Source organism: Pipistrellus hanaki, assembly GCF_964339955.1.
Source record: "Pipistrellus hanaki genome assembly, chromosome: 2".
Taxonomy (NCBI): Eukaryota; Metazoa; Chordata; class Mammalia; order Chiroptera; family Vespertilionidae; genus Pipistrellus; species Pipistrellus hanaki.
This window is the reverse complement of record NC_140504.1, coordinates 62,704,394-62,724,916: the sequence shown is the minus strand read 5'-3', so window position 1 is coordinate 62,724,916 and position 20,523 is coordinate 62,704,394. Positions and strand designations below refer to the sequence as shown.

The following is a 20,523-nucleotide window of genomic DNA, read 5'->3' as shown; positions in this document are numbered from 1 at the left end:
AGATGATAAAGTGTAGGAATTAAGTATAGCACAAATAGAAAGAAACATAGGAGTCACTCACTACCTTTTCTCTTTTAGTATGCACAGAGCACAGTCCTGTGAGAAATGGATGAATGCAATCAGTGGGGCATTTAGGAAGAAAAGTAGAGGCAAAGTAATAGTTATCCTTTACTAACTTCCTGTGGTGATCTGGAGCATGTGTGGTGTGGTATCCTTTCAAATGTTCAATGGTTAAAGAAAGGGTGAGGGGAAAATAAAGATAGAAACAATTTTAAAATTTAATCTAGCTTTGCAGAAGGTAACATCAAAAATTCAATAGGAGTTTGAATCAGTGGAATTTAGTGTATTCTGGTAAATTATTAATTTCTTCAATGTTCCTTTTTTATTTTTCCCAAAGCTCTTCTCCCCGCTTCCCCCACCTAAAACCACTCTACGCCATATATTCAGTGACATGGAAAATGCTCCAACAACCAGCAGCCCTGAGTGCCTTATGCTATTGATCTCCCAAGTTATTCAAAAAGTGACGTGACCCCTCTAAACAACCTCAGCATTCAATGGGAAGGAAGGCTCAGTGAGGCCACATGATACACTGTACTTGCTTCTGCTGCTTCTGCTGCATCTGCTAAGCTCAGAGGCACTTCCAGCCAAATCTAAACAGTGTGCTGTGCTCTGAGGAACCAACAGAAAGGCTTGTGCAGAGAAGAGGAAAAGGGCGTTGGGCAGGGCTGAGTTTTATAAAGGAGATAGAAAGCAAGGAGAACATTACCCACCACATAACCATTTCCAGAGCAGCACCCAAAAGGAATATGTCACATATTCATTAAATTTGGGACGATTTACTAAAGAACTTGTATTTTCTGGAGGAAGATGGGTAGAACTATGTACATTTTAAGATCCTCTCTACATACAAATCTAAAGTAACTTTTTTAGTTTAGAACATACTCATATATGCATAACTTGGTTCAAGGGGAAAATGATGATTTGCTGTTTAGAGAATATATCTCAAAAAAGGCAGGCAGGTTTTTTTTAAACCAAATGAATCTTCAGAGGAGATGATTCTCATTTGGGCTCTCTCTTGTCTTGGATTTCCAGGGTTTTGATGACAGATCAAAGGAGCTCCTCATCTCTCTCTCTCTCTCTCTCCTCTCTCAAACTTGACGCAATGGGTCAAGTTTGCCACTGGGTCCTCTGTGCTCTCTCATGAAAAGCAAGCACTCTCCTCATGTCCTTTGATAGAACTTACTCGTTTGAGATGCTCAGTTTATATGCCAGCCTCCCTCTCTCAAAGGACCATTGAGGTCAGAGGCGTTGCCATTGTTTATCTCCAGGTGTCTCTGACCCATGCTACATCAACCCATTTTACTGACTCTCCTCCTTACCCACCTTGTAATGTTAATATGTCCTTTTCACTCTGACCTTGGTACTTACTTATGTACCTTGAGCAACCATACCTATGCTCTGGGTTTTAAGTGCTACCTGCATACAGATGATTCAAGTACACTCCTCCATTCTCCTGAGCTCCAAATACATAAAACCTAATGAATTGGGATGAACCATGTACCTCCCAAATGCAATGAGTACACACCTTATTATCCTCACCCTTTAGATGCCTCCCTACCTATGAGTCCACGTACAATAAGTATCCCTGTCAAACTTCTTAGTCATCTGACCCTCTCCCTTTCTTTCATCCAAATCAGAACTGATGGTTCTCTCTCACTATGAAAACACGCATACACATTTCTTTTGCATGATATGTAAGTCTAAATTTCCAGGGTGTTTGAGGTAGGAGGCACCTTGATTCATAGAATTTACCAACATCTATGGCATAAATACTCTTGGCTGCTTTCATGCTGCCACTGTGATGTCACTGAATATGAGGAAGCTGGGAAGAAGTGGCCAGTAGGACATTGTTATGTAGAATACATACTAGCTAGATGAAAAAAGAGCCACATACTAAATGTGATAAGCTCAGGGGAGGCCTGCATGGTGAGTCTTACAAACTCAGAGACGGGGTTGTCCGAACATAACAATTCCTAACTAAAAGTGGGTCATGAGGGCTACCTGGGCCTGTAGCTTCTTTGATAAAGGTCAATATTTACCTTTGAAATTGTCTTTGTGCATCAGAGATAACATACCTTTGAAATAGCAGAGGACTATTCATTTCCAGACCCAGATTTCCCCACTTTGCTTTCTCCCATCTTTCTCATCTACCTCCATGAATTTTATGTAACCTTCCCTGGTTCCTCCCTGGATGTTAATCTATATATATAAAAGACTAAGTGACTGATCATACTTCCATGTGACCATCTGACTGACAATTTATATATATAAAAGGCTAATATGCTAAGTGTCCATCAGGGTAATGACATCACATAGCAATGCCAGCTTCCTCTCCCTAGAAACTAATCTTGCAGTTTCTTTAGCCCAGTAACACTACTTGCTTTATAGCCAGGTGGAAACATTTTACATTAAACAAATGTCTGTGCCTCATCTCATTTGATTTTCACAGAAGTCCTGAAGTAGATACATAGGAGACTCAGTGGAATCCTATTTTCTTCTCATTAGCCAGAAAACAAAGATTTAGGAAGCTTAGAAATTTGACCTGCTGAAAAGTAAGAAATGGTGGACCTTGAAAATGATGTCAGGTTTTCTCTCTGCATAGAATATAGTCAAACACAGCTGCAGTTAAATATTTTACCCTTTTTTTTCCCTCCCTGTGTGCCTTTTAATAATAATCTGCTTTGTATTGATATTTGCTGTGTTGCTAACAATTACCTGAAAGAGAAGTTGGGGTGCTTCTCTGGGCTGGAAAAAGTTTAGCTAAATCAGAAAACAGGTCTAATTAAGCAAGTTTATTATCTGATCTAATAAAAGAGAAACATGCAAATTGACCATCACTTTGCTATGCCCACCAGCCAATCAGAGCAAGTATGCAAATTAACAAACTAAGATGGTAGCAGCCACGGAGCTGGAGCAAGCAGGAGGCTTGGAGTGCCCCTGGTGAAGGAGGAAGCAAAGCTTTCCACCTGCCCTGGCCAGCCCTGGCCTCCACTCAAGGCTACAAAGTTTCAATTATAGAAGATAAATAAATCCCAGATGCCTTCTTTCAGCCTGCCCTGGCCTATGCTTGGGTCGTCGGGGGTCATGGTCGGCCTGCACACCACCACAGCCCCTCTCCCAGGCTGCCCTGTGCCCCAAGGGAACCCCCACCCTGATCTAAGACACTCTTCAGAGCAAACCAGCCAGCCCCCACCAGTGCACCAGGCCTCTATCCTATCTAATAAAAATGTAATATGCAAATGGACTGTCACTCCAACGCACAAGATGGCTGCCCCCATGTGGTCAAAGATGGCTTCACTCATGTGGACACACGATGGCCATCACAAGATGGCCAGCAGGAGAAGGTAGTTGGAAGGGACCAAGCCTGTAAGGGAGGGCAGTTGGGTCGATCAAGCCTGCAGGAAAGGGCAGTTAAGGTGACCAGGCCTGCAGAGGAGGGTTGTAAGGGGCAACAGGGCCTGCAGAAAAGAGTAGCTGGGGAGGACCCAGCCCTGCAGGGGAGGGCAGTTAGGAGTGATCAGGCCAGCAGAGGAGGGAAGTTGGGGGTAAATAGGCTGTCAGGGGGGCAGTTAGACATCAATCAGGCTGGCAAGGGAGTGGTTAAGGGGTGATCAGGCTGGCAGGCAGAAGTGGTTAGGGGCAATCAGGAAGGCAAGCAGGTGAGCAGTTGGAAGCCAGAAGTCCCAGATTGTGAGAGGGATGTCCAACTGCCTGTTTTGGCCCAATCCTACTGGGGCAACAGGGCCTGCAGGAAAGGGTAGCTGAGGAGGACCCAGCCCTCCTTGGGTCCTACTGGGATTGGGCCAAAATGGGCAGTTGGACATCCCTTGAGGGGTCCCAGATTGGAGAGAGTGCAGGCTGGGCCGAGGGACCCCCCCCCCCCCCCCCCCCCCCGCCACACACACACACACACACACACACCTGAATTTCATGCACTGAGCCTTTAGTTTTGTTATAATGGGAAGAAATCTTCGGGTACAAAAGATCTGCAAAGTATAGCCTGAAAAAATATAAAACGGGGGCAAATGTACCTCTTTCAGAATTGTTTCTCTCTTTATTAACAAACCACTGCCTTCCTTAAAGTAATTCCAGCCACAGAGAAAGTGACATATCTTCTCTTCTCCCTGGGCCTCCTTTTCCTTAGGCTGAGGTTGGAATTGCCCTTATTGCTACCACCCATGGTACAACTCTGTGATGTTCAAAATTCTGCTGACAAGTTTTCCCGCCCTTTCCCTAAGCTCCAGGTCTCTGGAGAGAATTCTCTTGTCTGTAGAGCTTCTTCTACTGAGAATTCCATGCAGCAACAAGACCTTCATTAGTCAGCCAGCCCTTCTAATGCTGATTTCTAAACTGGCTGCTCTCCTCAAAACTCTTGAATCTACCACACTTAGTTTTTCAGAATTCTCTCACCTAGGCCATCAACTACTGGCCACTAAGTCTTTTCTCAGGCACACCCACCACATATGTGCTAAGTAATTAAATTTTCAATAGTCCAGGCTCCAGCCAGCGGTAGATTTTTTGCAATACATGTATTATTTGAGGAGTCATTTCCTGCATAGCTTCTAATCAATTTCCCACAGAAACCAAGATCACCATCCCAAGCACTAGAATTGCTTTATCTAATGTGCCTGAGTCAATTGATCAAGTGCTCCTGAGGCAAGAATTATACTTTATTCCTCTCAAGCACAGAATGTGACACAGACCGACAGGTAAGAGCTCAAAAACTATTTGTTGAGTGAACCAGAGAACAATTTTTTGGCTCTTTCTCTCACGATAAGTACCCAGAGACTTAGACAAAAGCAGTTAAGACTCAATCTTTACTCCCAGACTAGGAAGATAAGCTAACTGCCAAACCCTTTCACAGTTATAAAAATTTCAGGTCAACTTAAGTCCAATGATTTCTTCTGAAGTCTTTTTTGCAAACATAGTTACCACTGATAACATATAGTTGTCCTCTACTGTTCCTTAATTAAAATCTTTACACCCCATCCAAATCTTTTATTCCAAGAGTTCTTAGCATATCGAGCTCTTTTTAATTTATCAAACATGTTCTCGGTGTCTTTCTAGTAAAAACAGCATTAAAAAGCTGCAATCCTTGGATAAGCCAAGCTGAGACACAGTTTCCCACCAGATTTCTGGGTGAAATCTGGCTGGCAGCAGAGGACGTTAATGGCTGTAGCTCTCAGCCCCTCCTGCCCTGTCCTGCCGGACAACTATTCCCCGGGCAGGGGCAGGGGGGAGGGGCTTGGCAACCCCTGACAGATGGACAGCTGACTGCATGGACCCTCTTCCAGGCCCCATCCCCTGTGCAGCTGTGCGCTGGCCTGGGACCCAAGGGGCCGCGTCCCCCAGAGGAGGGGCGGGAATCCTTGCAGCTGAGAAAGAAGCTCCCAGAGGGAGGGAGGCTGCGGGCTTGACCGACAGCAGGAAAGGGCTGTTTTTTTTTTTTTTTTTTTTTGTTTTTTTTTTTTTTTTTTTTTTTTTTGTGTGTGTGTGTGTGTGTGTGTGTGTGTGTTTTGTTTTTTTTTTTTTTGTTTTTTTTTTTGAGGGCTCTTAGCAACCCCCCTGGTGTGACCTCCCTCAGCCCGGAAAAAATCAAATCAGTGCACCATTCTAGCAAAGCCAATGCAGCAGAGGCAGCTGGCCGTCCAGGCGGCCTTCCTCGCCACCTGATATTCACCTGCTCCGTCCCATCTCAGGGTGCTCCTGGAAGGAGTGAGAAACGACCACCCAGCCTCCCCCTCGCTGCCTGTGAATGCGAGGCCTCATACATCATCATCTCATCGGGTGGATAGGCGGGGCGGAGAGGAGGGTTGCAGCGCCCCCCTCCTCCCTCGCCCCAGGACCCGCAGGGGCTTTATTCTGGAGTCACTGGCGCGTGGCTGCGCTCTCTGTTGTTTGTAGGTGCAATCCCTGCGGCTCCATTGGCTCCCGGGTTTAAACCACGCCCGGTTCTCTCCGCGCTCAGCTGCCGCGGGCCAGCGGCCCGGCCACCTCCAGCCTCCAGCCGCGCGCTATTGTGTGGATGCCGCGCGCCCGCCCGCCCAGCGCAGCGATGGCGAACCGCGGCCCCAGCTACGGCCTCAGCCGGGAGGTGCAGGAGAAGATCGAGCAGAAGTACGACGCGGACCTGGAGAACAAGCTGGTGGACTGGATCATGCTGCAGTGCGCCGAGGACATCGAGCACCCGCCCCCCGGCAGGGCCCATTTCCAGCAGTGGCTGATGGACGGGACGGTGAGGGCGGCGGGGTCGGTGGGCAGGGGAGCCTCCGGGGGGCTTTCTCTTTTCAGGGGAGGCTGCGGTGCGGGGAGCAGCTGCTGTCCACTTGGGGTCCCTGGGAGGGAATGGAAATGCCTTGATTTACTCGGGGTTGGAAGATCTGGGCATCCCTCCCCACTCTTACCCCCGAGCTAGCATTCCCTAGCTAGCTCAGGGGATCCTCCACCCATCCAACACAGCAGCTGCCTTCGGATTTGTTGGCAAATCCGAAGCCCTTTTGCTTTTCCAGGGAGAATAGAGGTAGTAAGTTATTTCCTTGAGATTGGTCCAGCCTTTTTGGTGCATCCGCTCATCTGGGGCCATCCCTTCCCCCGGGGAATGGGTTGGTTACTCAGTAAAACAAAGGAGACGGGGGAGATTGGCCACCTTCCTTCCAGAGCCATGCCCCCCGGGGTGCTCCGTGTCTGTCCGATGAATGGAGCGGCTCTCAGGGAACGGAAGGCCATGCTTATTTGAGAACTGCTTTTCTGACCAGATGCTCCTGTGTTTGGGAAATCGGGGACCGCAGGCTCTGCTGATTCCAACAGAGCCCATCTTTTCCCTTCAGGGTGTGATTGACTGCCGTTACATAACTGTTATCCCTCGCTTCTGCTGGGCTGCCCAGCATTTGGGTGACAGGTATCTGGGAGGAGGGTGTATACTTCATTAGCATATATGGGATGAGTTCCTGAAGGCTGATTCGGATCGGCCTTTTGATAGCAGAAATCATCTTAGATGCTATCGTTTGGCCACCCTGGGCGCCACCACTAGCTCATCCCAGCATTGAAACATGGCCTCGTCCCTGCACATCATTTCCTATCTGTAAACATTCTTACCCTCACCCGGAAGAAGGAAGGGAGGAGCAAGGATGGAAGGGGATTCCTGGGCTACTGGACTCCCTGAGGTCAGCAGCAGCCCTGGGGTGGGGTTGCCTGAGTCTTAGGGGTTTCATATGGGAGCCTGGCCTTCCAGCCTAGAGTCCATGCCTGCCTGGGGCCCAAGATTTGCCTGTGTCAAACCTCTCAGCTGTGTCCGGTGGGGGCCAGGGTTCCCTTTGCATTAGTGGTGGGTAAATATCGAAGGGAAAATTGATGGTGTCCCTGCCTTTTCCCCTTCAGGTCCTGTGCAAGCTGATAAACAGCTTATACCCACCTGGGCAAGAGCCCATTGCCAAGATCTCAGGGTCCAAGATGGCTTTTAAGCAGATGGAGCAGATCTCCCAGTTCCTGAAAGCTGCAGAGGCCTACGGTGTCAGGACCACTGACATTTTCCAAACAGTGGATTTATGGGAAGGTAAACAGCCCTGTGCCTTTGGGACTATCCACCCCCCCTCTCCTCCCCTTGCCCACCCATCTCTTTGTGAAATCTGCTCACGGTGTTCTTCCCTGTGCCTGTGTGTTGTGTGTGTGTGTGTGTGTGTGTGTGTGTGTGTGTGTGAGGTGGGGGAGTGTTACCAGCTGTCAGCCAGGGGTGTTGTTAGCCTCCCTTTTATGATGTTCCATTGAAGGAAATGCACACCCCCTTTCACAGCAGGGACCTCAGAACACTAAGGAGTAAACAGAGAGGAAGCTAAAATCATTATATGGGTGCTGTTCATTCCTGCTAGCCCTCCCACATCATACTCTTTCTGAACAAAAAGCTACTGGGAGAGAGTGGGGTGTGTGTGTGTGTTTCTGACTCACCAGCAGTGGGACTCTTAGATAAAGCCACCTGGTACAATTTGTCATTCAGTCTCAGAAATAAATAACACCTCAACCAACCGTTTATTAAACTATGAGCTTGGTGACTACACCTTCCAGATATGTATTCTATCAGAGTCTGATAAATGGCTTCTTTTACATTTGCAAATTGACTTGATTAAGAAACCTTAAGAGGCATGAAAATCATATCACATTTCAGGACATATTTAACAATTCACCATTATTGGGGGAAATGGGGGGAAATGAGACCAATTGCAGGCGCCCATCCATGCGACTGTTCACATGAGACCTGCCTGGGCACAGGAAGCCGCAGACCAGTCCCAGCAGGGTTTCCAGGTTGCCTGTGCTCAGTCCTGCTCATTGTCACTGGCTGTTATAAGTGACCCAACCAGCAGGATGCTCGGGGCATCGACCCAAATGGTTCTGCTGGCAGAGAAAACAGGGTAACTTTCCTGTGATCAATAGACAATGAGATTTTAAGGGACAGTCAAATGATGGTTGAAATATATTTCTAGCAGAACACTAGGCTACTAAACAACTTAAAAAGAAACTGTTGCCTCCTTAATCCTCACAGCCTACTCTATGTTAGGTAGAGAGCTGGCATTTCCTGTTTCACTCACAGATGAGTAGCTAAAATCCTAAAATGTCTGTCATAGGATTCCTTGTTCTGCCGTTACTTGGAAAACTGGGTATCCAGACATTCCGGCCATTGACTTCATGGACACGTGCTTCCAAATCACTGTGGAATGCCACAGTTGATACTTCCTTTTTAGATAAAAACTATGATGAGTTTTCCCAGCTAATGAATATAGCTACTGCTTATTGATATTTTCCTATGCACTAGGCAAGGTTCAAGTGCTTTCCTACATACTGCCAATCAATTCTCCTACAGTTCTATGAAGTAAAAGTTATTAATTCTCTCATTTCATAAATGACAAAACTGGAGCTTGCTCATGGTTGCATGTGTTCATCATTTGGCTGGCTGGTAATTAGCAGAGCTCAGGACTCAAACTCAGTCTTTTTTTTTTTTTTTTTTTTTTTTTAAAGAATTTTTCTTTGAACAGAGTAAACATGACCCTACCCTGATCCACAGTAGGATTTATTTATTTATTTATTTATTTATTTATTTATTTATTTATTAAATATATTTTATTGATTTTTTACAGAGAGGAGGAGAGAGGGATAGAAAGCTAGAAACATCAATGAGAGAGTAACATCGACCAGCTGCCTCTTGCACACCCCCTACCGGGGATGTGCCCGCAACCAATGTACATGCCCTTGACTGGAATCGAACCCGGGACCTTTCAGTCCGCAGACTGATGCTCTACCACTGAGCCAAACTGGTTTTGGCTCAAACTCAGTCTTTCTGATGCCAAAGAATAAGGCCTTAACTAGTCTGCCATGCCACGCTTCCGCCAGTAGGCTGTTGCCTTCAACTATACTATGAGTGAGCTATTGAGTCATGATGATGATGAATGAGGCTGAAAAGGAGGAGGATGAGTCAGAGCTGTGTGGGACGAAAGGCTAGAGTCCCTGCACTAACTAGGAGGTTTGTGTAAAGGGAAGGGGCCCCCATAACCTCCCCCCAAGTACAGGAAGTGTAAGAGGATGAAGAACCTGGGAGGTGTATGAGAGGTGTGTCTCCCTAGGGTGCTTTTCTGACTTTCCATTACTGAGGATGCTTTGCTCACCTTTCCCCCTTTTCCAAAGACCATGCACATGAACTTTTACACCCAGGAGGTGCTGACAGTGATGGGGGAGGGAGAATAGGTATTGGTCTACACCACCTCCCCGGCCCTGGGTGTTAGATATCTCTTAGGGAAGAGGGAGGTTGAGAGGCAGAGATAGGGTAGTGGACAGGTGGACTCCAGGACAGGTTAATGCTCCTAGAAAAAGCCAACAAAGCAGACACAGAGGGGTCTCCACCTCAGGCAGAAGAAGGATGGGGCTTTAAAGGAATAAGGGAGGAAACCCACTCCTGAGTACTGTGGCTGGCCTACTGCAGGTAAGGCCATGCAGTAGGAAGAATAGCTGGCCATAGGAAAGCAGTGTGTAAGAGTGTCCAGATGGCCTCTAGCGTCCCCGGGTGCAGTGGCTCTCTCCATGGAGGGGTAACCAAGAACTGAATTTCAGGGAGACTCATTCTAAACCTTAGAGGAGGTACTTGACATCTCCCATGATCACTGTCTGGAGCTCAAGCCAGAGCTGGTTTCTATGCAACGGAGCAAGAGGTGGGTTGCTTTGAGCAGAGAAAGGGGGAGGGGCAGTGGCCCTAGAAAACCCAGTGGTGAGCCCACAGTATGGCATGTGGACTGAGCAACCAAGGCTGGGTCCGTTCTGTAAGAGCTGGTTGTCATTCTTGAGTTTGGGGATGACTGTGCAGACATTAGAGGATGCTGCGAGGCACAGTTAGTGTGTCTATGTGTGTATGAGGGTGTACGTGTTTGTATATAGAGCTATTGGATTAGCCATTTGCTTAGCTTGGTGCCACATTCCCTCTGCTATTCTACACCCTGGCTGTGGTTTTCCGTTGACTCACATTCACTCCTGATTCTGCCCATGTGGCCCTGGCTCTTGCAAGTCCAGCATTCCTTGTCCTTCCTCTTTATGCTCCACACCTCTCAGCTCCCCTTCCCCTCTGCCCGGCATCTCTCCATGGAGGGCTCATCCTGCCCATAGCTGCCTGGTGACTCTGTGGTGCTATTACGTTGCAGACACATAGAGCCTGGAGCCCAGGCTTGCCAAATGCCTTCTGTTTAGGCTCCAGTTATCTAGATGGGCAGAGGCTCCAGATGTACTCACTATCCTGAAAACCCTTTTAGACACAACGTGAAATGTTTGGAATGGAATGGAGGCACCAGAATGAAAGGTTCTGGACTTTAGGAAGAGAGAGAGATAGAAAAAAGGTTCTGGACTTTAAAAAGGAACCCAGGGATGCATGGTCCAGAAAACAACCCATTCACAGGGATGTTATAGACAAAGCTAGTCAAGTTCCTTGGGAGGGAGCTGCTGATGCTGGAGGAATAAGGGCATGTAGAGCATGGGAGGGGACTGGGCAAGTCTCTCTTCAAGGAGAGAAGCTGAGCGCCTGGTTGGTGACTTTGAGGGAGGGCCACTGGATAAGGCAGGGGTGGGGCTGACTCAGCTGTCTGTGATTCAGAGGAGAGCGAACTGGAGGTTAGATTTTAGCATCTTCGGAGGGAAAGGGGGAAGGGGAGAAAGGGATGAGCAAGAAAAGTGTGTGTGTGTGTGTGTGTGTGTGTGTGTGTGTGTGTGTGTGTAAAAGAGAGAGAACATGTGAGTATGCTGGTCAGACAGACTCAAAGAACACTTATCCTGGAAGGTAGTCCAGTGAGTCAAAAATTAGACTGTGGTCCAAAGCTCTGCTCCATCACGTATCAATTAACTTTTCTAAGCTTCAATTTCCTCAGCTGTAAATGGGAATAATCATATCTACTTCACAGTGTTGACATGGGGAATAAGTGAGATAATGCGTGAGCAGTGCTTAGCATAGTGCCTGGCAATAATAGCACATAATAAATGTAAAAATTACTACTGTGATTGGCCTGGACTTTTTTTTTTTTTTTTTTTTTTTTTTTTTTTTTTTTTTTTAAGACATACAAAATGAGAGCACAGGAGCAAGGCTGGAATGGCACAAATTTTGTCTTGTAATGAATGGATTCCATTAATGGCTTCACACAGAAGCTGGTAGGGTTACCTGGATGACCTTTGCCCTCATTTGTCTGCCATTCCTCAGTAGGGAGAGGCAAGCTTTGCAGGTCACCTTAGTGACTTTTTCCCACCTCCTGGCCATTACCCTCCTTTTTTAAAAAAAATATTTTTATTGATTTTAAAGAGGAAGGGAGAGAGAGTGAGAGAGATAAAAACATCAATGACGAGAGAGAATCATTGATTGGCTGCCTCCTGCATGCCCCCTACTGGGGATTGAGCCTGCAACCCGGGGATATGCCCTTGACCGGAATCGAACACAGGACCCTTCAGTCCACAGGCCGATGCTCTATCCACTGAGCCAAACCAGCTAGGACCTGGTCATTATCCTCTTGATATCTTTCCCCAATTTCAGACCCAGAAGATTTCAGCACTGTGGGAAGAGCATGAGTGGGAGCCATGTAGATGGGGTGGAAACCCTTTAACTACATCCTACTTGTGTGACCTTGTTTGAACTGCTTAGCTTCTCAGAGCCTCAGTTCCCTTCTCTATAAACAGGTCTAGCGCCTTCCTCAGAGGGTTCTTGTAAGGACTGTAAATGAGTAAAATGCCCAGCACAATGCTGGCTTCTTTCCCCTACTGCAAGTCCCTTGACAACTAACCTTTGCATAACTAGGTGGTGGACATTACACATGTAGAATTCTAGAATGTCAGAGCAGGCAAGACTCAAAGATCAATCAAATCTGATTACTCTTCTCAGGGATTTTACTGACGAGGAACCAGACACATGGGTTTGTCATGCCTCCCTGTTTCCCCTCCTGGAATGCTGGCAGTTAGGAGGGAGTTGGGTTTTACATCCAGAGGTTGAGTGCCTGGAAAGTCCAAATATATTCTCTGAGGAGGTGTCACTGCATGTGTCATTCCTCAACAGCAGAGCAAAGAGACATTTCACCCAATTTGAGATATTTTTGGGATACTGTGAGGTGCCTGTAGGGACTTGAAATATCTCAGATGCCTCCTGCCTGAAGCCACCTTTTCTATCCGAACAGCCTTCACAGCATTTCTTACAAGTGCTGCTCCCAGTTGTGTTTGGCTAGTTTTTCCTCTGGCTGGGGTTCTCAAACCCCAGTGTGCATCAGAACCACCTTGTTAAAACACATTGCTGGGCCCAGCCCCAGAGTTTCTGAGCCTAGGAATTTGCATTTCTTACCAATTCATAGCCGACACTGCTTCTGCTGCTCTGGGAACCACTGCCCTAGAGAGTTTCTCCAGGGAGACAAGCAACAAGAATTAATTGAATTCACAGTGCAAGCCCTGCCTCCCCTCGGACGTTTCTCCATGGACTACAGCAAGCTCTCCTCCAGCTTGGAAGGAGAATTGGGGCCTATGCCTAAGTTACTACTCAGGGAAATAAGAAATGACTCCTCCTTCCACTGATTGCTTTCTCTCGAAGTCCCAGAAAGATGAAAAAAAGCCAGTGATCCAGAAGTAGCAAAGGATGAGTCAAAACTGATGTACTATGGAAGAAGCTTTGGAGCAGAATTTTGACATTAAGACTGGGTTTCAGTGTTGAAAGTAGAATGTCCAACTCAACTTTCTCCACCAATGTGACGTTTCTCTGGCCTTTTTTTTTTTTTCCTTCCTTTTTTACTGTTCTCTTTATATTTTTCTTTTCAGACTTGCATAAGCTATCATGAAAGTAATTAGAAAACAACACACAAATCTTTGTTCTAGTATCTTTAGGGTAATGGACCTCGAACTTTATGGGCATGAAGAATCCCTGAGGTTGGGCCAGGGGGGCCTTACAATGCAGAACCTTGGCCCCGCTCCCCAGAGCTTATCATTTGGTGGTTTGGAGTGGGAGAAAGACACACTTAGAGAAACACTGTTTTATGATAATGCAGTAAACAGGGAACACTCTCTTGTCAAGTAGAAGTGGCAGTCGATATCTGAGACTCTCTGAGAAGTTTTGTTGGTGAGACAGGGAAGCTACTGGGCCACCAACTTTTTTCACAACTTCAAGTTCTAATTAGTTTCCCCTGTGATAGGGGGGCTAGAGGTAGCCTGATTAAAATTTACACTTGGCCACTCCGCTTTCATGTGTCTCTACCCTTTGTCCAACGGTCTCATTTTTTTTTTTTTTATTTGTGTTAATTCTCACCCGAGAATATTTTTTTCCCAATGATTTTTTTTTTTTTTTTTTTTTTTTAAAGAGAGAGTGAGAGGGAGGTGAGCGGAGAGAGAGAAAGAGAAACATCAATGGGAGAGACCAAGGCTGGGAAATGAACCTGGGACCCTTTAGTGGTTGGGCCAGTGTACTGTCCATTGGGCCACACTGGTCAGAGTAGAAATCCCATTTTTAGATCCCCATTAGGCGTCAATCTCATTTCTGCTCTTGAGCATTTAGAAAATTCCCAGCACTTAGTCAGTTCTATTCTCTCCGTCCACCTCCCCACACCCCACTTGGGAGAATAGCCTTGAGCAGTGGTTTTCAAACGGTCTTGCCACCGTATCTAGGGGTAGCTTTCAGGGAGCAAAGAAATGCCAAGCTCCCAGGCCTCTGAGCTGGCTCACAGCCTGGAGCAGAGCCCTTCTAATTATTGATTTTACTACTTGACTTTGTAGAAGCTATCTCTGAAGGAAGGAGTTATTGCTTAACAAATATTATTTAGTGCTTACCAAATGCCAGACTTTTTGACTTTTTTAAGAAACTGAAAACCAAAGAACTGGAGCAGTGCTTGCCTATCCAGCCTGGCTGCATTGCAGTCGCCCCAGGAGATTATCCCAGAATCTGAATTTTTAAGATTGCAGGTAATTCTGATGATCAGTCTCATTGGGAGCCACCAGGTGAAACCCGAGTTTATTAAGAATATAAACTGCTAGGTCCCACCCCAGGCCTGTCGAATCAGTCTCCCCAGGGAATGACCTCAACATTCATATTTTTAGAGAGACCCCTGCACCATCCCATAAATCATCCAAGAAGCTCTTGCCCTGAAGCAGGCTTTGCTCTCTGCAGACGGTGCACTTGGTGGTGACACAGCAGTTTAACTTTCCTTGCTTTCTACCTGGCACACTTCAGAGACTGCTGCATCTCGCTGCTCCTTTAGACATTTACACGTTTGACCCCCAGGGACAGGGATCAGCCTCCACCAACGGCCCCTTCCACCCACAGCCCTTGATCTGGGCTTCAGAACTGGTAAGGGAAGTTTGGCCTGAGTGCTGGAATTCTTTCCAGGAGCATCTGCCAGAAACGTAACCGCACATGACAAGAAACAAGTTAGACCCGAACTAGTTACAGACACAGATTTCTGCTCATGGTGTTGTTTAGAATCTGGACAATAACTGACTTGAACTGCTTTCTCTTGCTTCAATCTTATTTGAGTTGAGACCTGGAGAAATTATTTCAGACAAAAACACTCAAGGACTTACCGCCATTCACGGCTGGTGCCTTTGATCTTATGGGGTCCAAGAACTGTGACCAGTTTTCTCCTCCCAGTGCGTTCGCTCTGGCCTGGCACTGAAGCAGCCAGTGCCATACCTTCGGATCCTCCCTGATCACCGAGGCAGGTGCCTCAGCCAGCCTGCGCTGGGGACCCGGACAGGTGGCTTAGTGGACGGTCTGTGTGCTTTATTTTCAGACACCAGAGCTAAAGCCAGACCCTGGTCTACTTGGTGGGTGAATCAAGTTCATTAATATCCCTGGATTCATTTTTATTTTTTTTATTTTTATTTTTTTTTATCAATACATTGGGAGGAATAGCATCAATTCTATGTGGTCGATGTCACATATGGTAAAGTTGTCTGGCCTATAATTTATATAAAATCTTTTGCCTTGGAAATTCTCTTAAGGAAAACCTTTCTATGTTGTTCCTATCGACTGCCTCCTTCCCTAGCTTCTTTGGCCCCAGTCATATAGTTGTTTCCTTTTCCATTCTCTGGGATGGAGGTGGAGAGGTCTTTATGGTTCTAGATATCTTCCTTTTACCCTCAACTTAGTTCCCTCCATCTTTTCTGGGTTCATGTAGAGTACACATTAGCCAGCCACAGGAAGGAGGCTGGGCCTATGGTTAACAGAACTTGTGTCTGTGGCTGAGTTGCTGGCTGTCAAGCTCCACAGATTCCCAGAACCTGGACACACCAACCATCAGCCTGGACACACCAACCATCAGAGCCATCCCCAGTGCGCTCACAGTACAGAGTGGAGATGTGTGGTTCACCCTATCCTTCTTAAGCCTCCCTGTGCTTAATCATGGTCCTTCAGAACAGCATCACCGCGGTTCTGTTTTTTAATATCCACATATCCTGCTGTTCAGCAACAATTACAGAAATGTTTTTTATCTGCAGAAGAGAAAAGTCATGCTAATAACCACATCTGTGTTTCCTCCTTCTTAATTCCCAGTATTCCTTGCGCTCTCTTCCTTCCCTCCGCTGCCCAGATTCTCCATTCTCTGCCATCTCAGCTGTCCCTTGAGTCTTGGGGACTCTGCATTAAGAGCATTTTATCCCTGTATCCATTAACCAGCCCCCCAGGGCCTCAGGGTCCAGGAAACTGCCTGTGGTTAATGGGACGGAGGAGAGAATGATCTGTCTTTCTCATCTCCGAATAAATGGACATCGTGACTGGACTTCCTCTGTAGGCCTTAATTGCTTATTTTATTAGAGTTGTACTCCATTCTCACTTCCCGTCTGCCTTTCCCCCAGAACTCTGTATTTCCCAGTGACTGACTTTGCGGCGGCAGTTGGGCTGGAGAGCCCACAGATGGCTCTCTCAGCCTGAAGAGAGCCTTTTAATCTCTGTCCTTTAACTTTCTCCACTCCCCAGCAGGCTGCAAGCTGCCTTCCTTCCTAACCCTGTGCCTTTAGAACATTTTGCATCCAAACTTGGCTCATATGGACCTTGGATCTGGTTCTAAAATGCAGGGCTAATCACCCGGCAGCATCTTTCTCAGTCCAGGACATGTTGTCAACTGGAAGGGAGGAAGGGAGGAAAGATGGGAAGAGCAGGCTGTAGTGTTAAGGGTCCCTGGCCATCTCAGCTAACAGGGCTTTCCCTCCCATGCCCCCCCCCCCCCTCTTTTGCTCTCTCTCATGCACGCTTGCCTACCACTTATTTATTGTATCCATTAACTCCTTCAAGCAGCACAAAACAAAGGGTCTCTCATCTGTGTCACTGAGTGCTTCTGTGTTGATTTGTTTTTTCTTCATTTGCCAGGCCTCCAGCCCAAACAGCCATGTGAATACTCAATTTGATGCACATGGGTGATTTTAGATCCTTTTAACCCAGATAAAGTGAAAGAGAGAAGCCACCTGGGGTTTGGTGCAGTTAATCCATCCAACCAGTTTCTTTCCAGTCTCCTTTTCTCTCTCCCCCTGCTGAGGAAAATCCTCTTCCATAACCCACCACACCAGTCCGCCACAGGACTTCCCCGCGCCACAGCCAGCAGCACCCACCCAGGCCAGGGCCCTGCTCAGAGTGGGGGCATACCTAGACCTGAGCTGCTAAGTGAGTGTCTGATTCATCCAGCAACTCTGCACGGGTTGGAAACTGGCATCTCTGGTATGCATCATATAGAAAAGAATGAGCCCGGTGATTCTTTTGTTTGTTTGTTTCTGAGAGGTTGGGCTATGCTTGTCTTCAGGCCACTGTGAGAAGTATTTGCTATCCCTGTTCCCTGAATTCGATTGCCTGCAGCCTCTTATCAGAACTTCCTTCCCGAAGGTCCAGCCCCCTCTTTCCAGACTCCTTGGCCCTAACACATGCTTGGCTTGAATGTCTCCGTTGGTTTCCAGGGAAGGACATGGCAGCTGTGCAGAGGACCCTTATGGCTCTAGGCAGTGTTGCAGTCACCAAGGATGACGGCTGCTACCGGGGAGAGCCATCCTGGTTTCACAGGTAAAATCCGTTCTCGGCCCTGCTGGAGCACGGGTTGACTTTAAGGAAGGGAGCATCTGAAGCCATGTAGCTCCCTGGAGGCTATTGCAACACAAAGTCCCTGGGGACAAGCACTCCTGGCCCCACAACTGAGTCTCCCAGAGCGAGGGAAGACTGATGCTGATGTGCAGGTCATCATCCCCCCGGGGCAGAAATGATCAGGCCTTTCCTACCATTGTTTCCAGGTTCTGGTCCTTCTGAGTTTGAGCAGGACTAAATTGCTTTTCTTAGGAGTGGCTTGATGTCTGAACTTGGTTTTATTATGACCTAAGTAGCCCTGAATCAAACTAATCAAACTAATATCTATTCTCTCTCTCTCTCTCTCTCTCTCTCTCTCTCTCTCTCTCTCTCATCTATCTTTCTCTACTATCTATCATCTACATAATGAAGGGAAATATGTCCTATTTGCCTGAGACAGTGGTTAATACCTGTCGTCCTGGTGTCTCAGGAAGTGGCCTGGTCTGAATAACAAATTCTACAGTCACATCAATAAAGGGCCTTTTCCTAAGGAGACTTGTTTTGTTGTTGTTTTTCAGGAGTTGGGGGTAGCAAGAGAGCTGAAACTCAACCCAATAATTCAGTGGGAGATGAAGAGAAAAGAAAATGTTGTACCAGTTAACTGACTTTTCATTTCCTTAACCCCCCTTTTCTTTTTGAGGGTTATTTCTGTGTTATTTAAAAAAGAACTTGGTCTGAAAATCACCCAGATATTGGCCAGTTGAAATCCTGTTTCAGTCCTAGTTTTATTAATGACCTCCCATGGTCTCTATGGCACCCACAGCCAAATTAGTTACTATCCGGCCCTTTACTGAAGTTTGCTGACTTCTCGTCTAGAGTAAGAAATTTCCCCTTCATAACTTCTAGGTCCTTCAACTCTAAAATGGAACTTTAACCCTTAGCCTTTACAGGGATGGTTGGGACGGGATTAAGGACATGCTTTGTAAGAAAAGCTGGTTTTAATTTTCATAAGGGTATGAAGTAACTGTGAGAGAGAGGGTGACAGAAAAGTTACCCGAGAGTGAAGTCCCCAGAGAAGCAGCTACTGATCTTGGCTGGAAATTCTAGAAAAACATCTGGGCTTCCAAGGAGTAAGAGCTCATGTATCATGGCAGGGCTTATGGTAGAACCATAACTCAGAGTAAGGCCATTGCTTAAGGTAGAACTATAATTTAGGATTGAACCATAGCTCAGATGGATCTATTGCTTAGGGCAGTGGTCGGCAAACTCATTAGTCAACAGAGCAGCAAACCTCAGCTCATGAGCTGCAGTTTGCTGACCACTGGCTTAGGGTGTGGCCATAGCTCAGGGTAGAACCCCAGCTCAAGGTGGGGCCATTGTTCAGGATAGAGCCATATCTTAGGATAGAGCCATAGCTCAGGGTAGGGTCATAGTTCATGGCCAGAATGAAGCCTAGGATAGGGCCTGCTCTTCTATCTACAATAGTAACCGCCCCCACCAAGGCCTGTCTAAAAAAGAACTTGGTCTGAAAATCACCCAGATATTGGCCAGTTGAAATCCTGTTTCAGTCCTAGTTTTATTAATGACCTCCTATGGTCTCTATGGCACCCACAGCCAAATTAGTTACTATCCGGCCCTTTACTGAAGTTTGCTGACTTCTCGTCTAGAGTAAGAAATTTCCCCTTCATAACTTCTAGGTCCTTCAACTCTAAAATGGAACCTTAACCCTTAGCCTTATCTTGCAAAGGGTTTGAAAACTGCCAGAATGACATTATTCCATCTCACTCTCTCTGCCCAGGAAAGCCCAGCAGAATCGGAGAGGATTCTCAGAGGAGCAGCTTCGCCAAGGACAGAATGTGATAGGCCTGCAGATGGGCAGCAACAAGGGTGCCTCCCAGGCGGGCATGACGGGGTACGGGATGCCCAGGCAGATCCTGTGAGACGCTGTATCCTGTTCCCAGTAGTGAGGACGGATGCTCCACACCACGGTCTCTATGACAAAGAAATAGTTAGTCACCTTCTGACCTTTCTCAAAGCCTCCTGTCCCTGGTTTTTGCAAGTGCTGCATTTCTGCTGAGAATCCGCGTTGCCTACTGCTGCCACCTTCTGTTCGTTTAGAACTATGCAAGGACTCCGCTTCCTCCCCCTCCGCTCCTGGGCCCTCAAGTCTCCTTTTGTCTGATTATTTATTTATTTATTTATTTATTTCCCCAAATGTTCCCTTCTCAACGTATAGAACACACCAAATAAACAAATGAGTCTTATGTCTTAAAGTGTAAAGTTTTTTTTTTTTTTTTTGCCTTAGTGACTTTGCAGGTAGGACTGATTCCTATTCCACTCAAGTGGACCCTAGGATAGAATTAAGCTGTAGCTGTAACTGTGCAAATAGAGCTTAGCTTCGAGGAAGCTCTTACAAGGTTGTAATGTTGATCTCTGAAGTTGTAGTAGATAATTGAGAAATAGTTTTGCCCTCTCTGAGAGCCCAATGTCATGAGTTCAAGAATAAGGTCTTTGACCCCCACACATTTTTTGAGTACCTACCTTGTTCTTATTATTCTAGACTCTGTGAGGAATGAGCAAAAAATGAGTTCTTAAGGCTCTCTCTATAGATGCCCAGGAGGTATCTGATGGATGGGTGATTTTAGCAAATGGATGGGTGATGATCAGCTGAAGGAATGAGTAGCTTTCATTTCTCTAGCAATAATCGTTTCCCTGCAGGCCCGACCCTGGATTTGATGATGACATTTATATAGTGTTTTCATCAGCCAGGAGTGATAGACAATGCAGATTGCTTGTTTCTAGTTATTATAGGGTCTAAACCTCTAAATTACTGCCTATGACTGAGATCTAGCAAGGATGAAATAGGATTTAAAGATTTTCTCCACAAAAAAATTAAGAAAGCAAATTAGGCTGGGGAACCACCAATTCGTCCATTTTTGCTACCA

General features: G+C 46.5%; 2 protein-coding genes across 2 annotated transcripts in view; one reads left to right on the top strand and one right to left on the bottom strand.

Moving 5' to 3' along the window:
• Positions 1 to 20,523, bottom strand: part of LOC311617582 (histone-lysine N-methyltransferase SETMAR-like) — a 485,271-nt gene that overhangs the window by 38,703 nt on the left and 426,045 nt on the right. The window lies entirely within an intron of this gene.
• TAGLN3 (transgelin 3) lies at positions 5,668 to 19,851 on the top strand. Its single transcript, XM_084871931.1, has 4 exons — positions 5,668 to 6,295; positions 7,438 to 7,612; positions 17,479 to 17,581; positions 19,377 to 19,851. Exons 1-4 carry the CDS (start codon positions 6,086 to 6,088, stop codon positions 19,516 to 19,518), a joined length of 630 nt encoding a protein of 209 aa, XP_084728057.1. The 5' UTR covers positions 5,668 to 6,085; the 3' UTR covers positions 19,519 to 19,851.

Bases quoted from the DNA above. Each gene is read 5' to 3' on its own strand.
- TAGLN3 (XM_084871931.1), top strand. From the start codon at position 6,086: ATGCCGCGCGCCCGCCCGCCCAGCGCAGCGATGGCGAACCGCGGCCCC. The intron at 6,296-7,437 runs GTGAGGGCGGCG...TTTCCCCTTCAG, and splicing joins AGTGGCTGATGGACGGGACG to GTCCTGTGCAAGCTGATAAA. The intron at 17,582-19,376 runs GTAAAATCCGTT...CTCTCTGCCCAG, and splicing joins GAGCCATCCTGGTTTCACAG to GAAAGCCCAGCAGAATCGGA.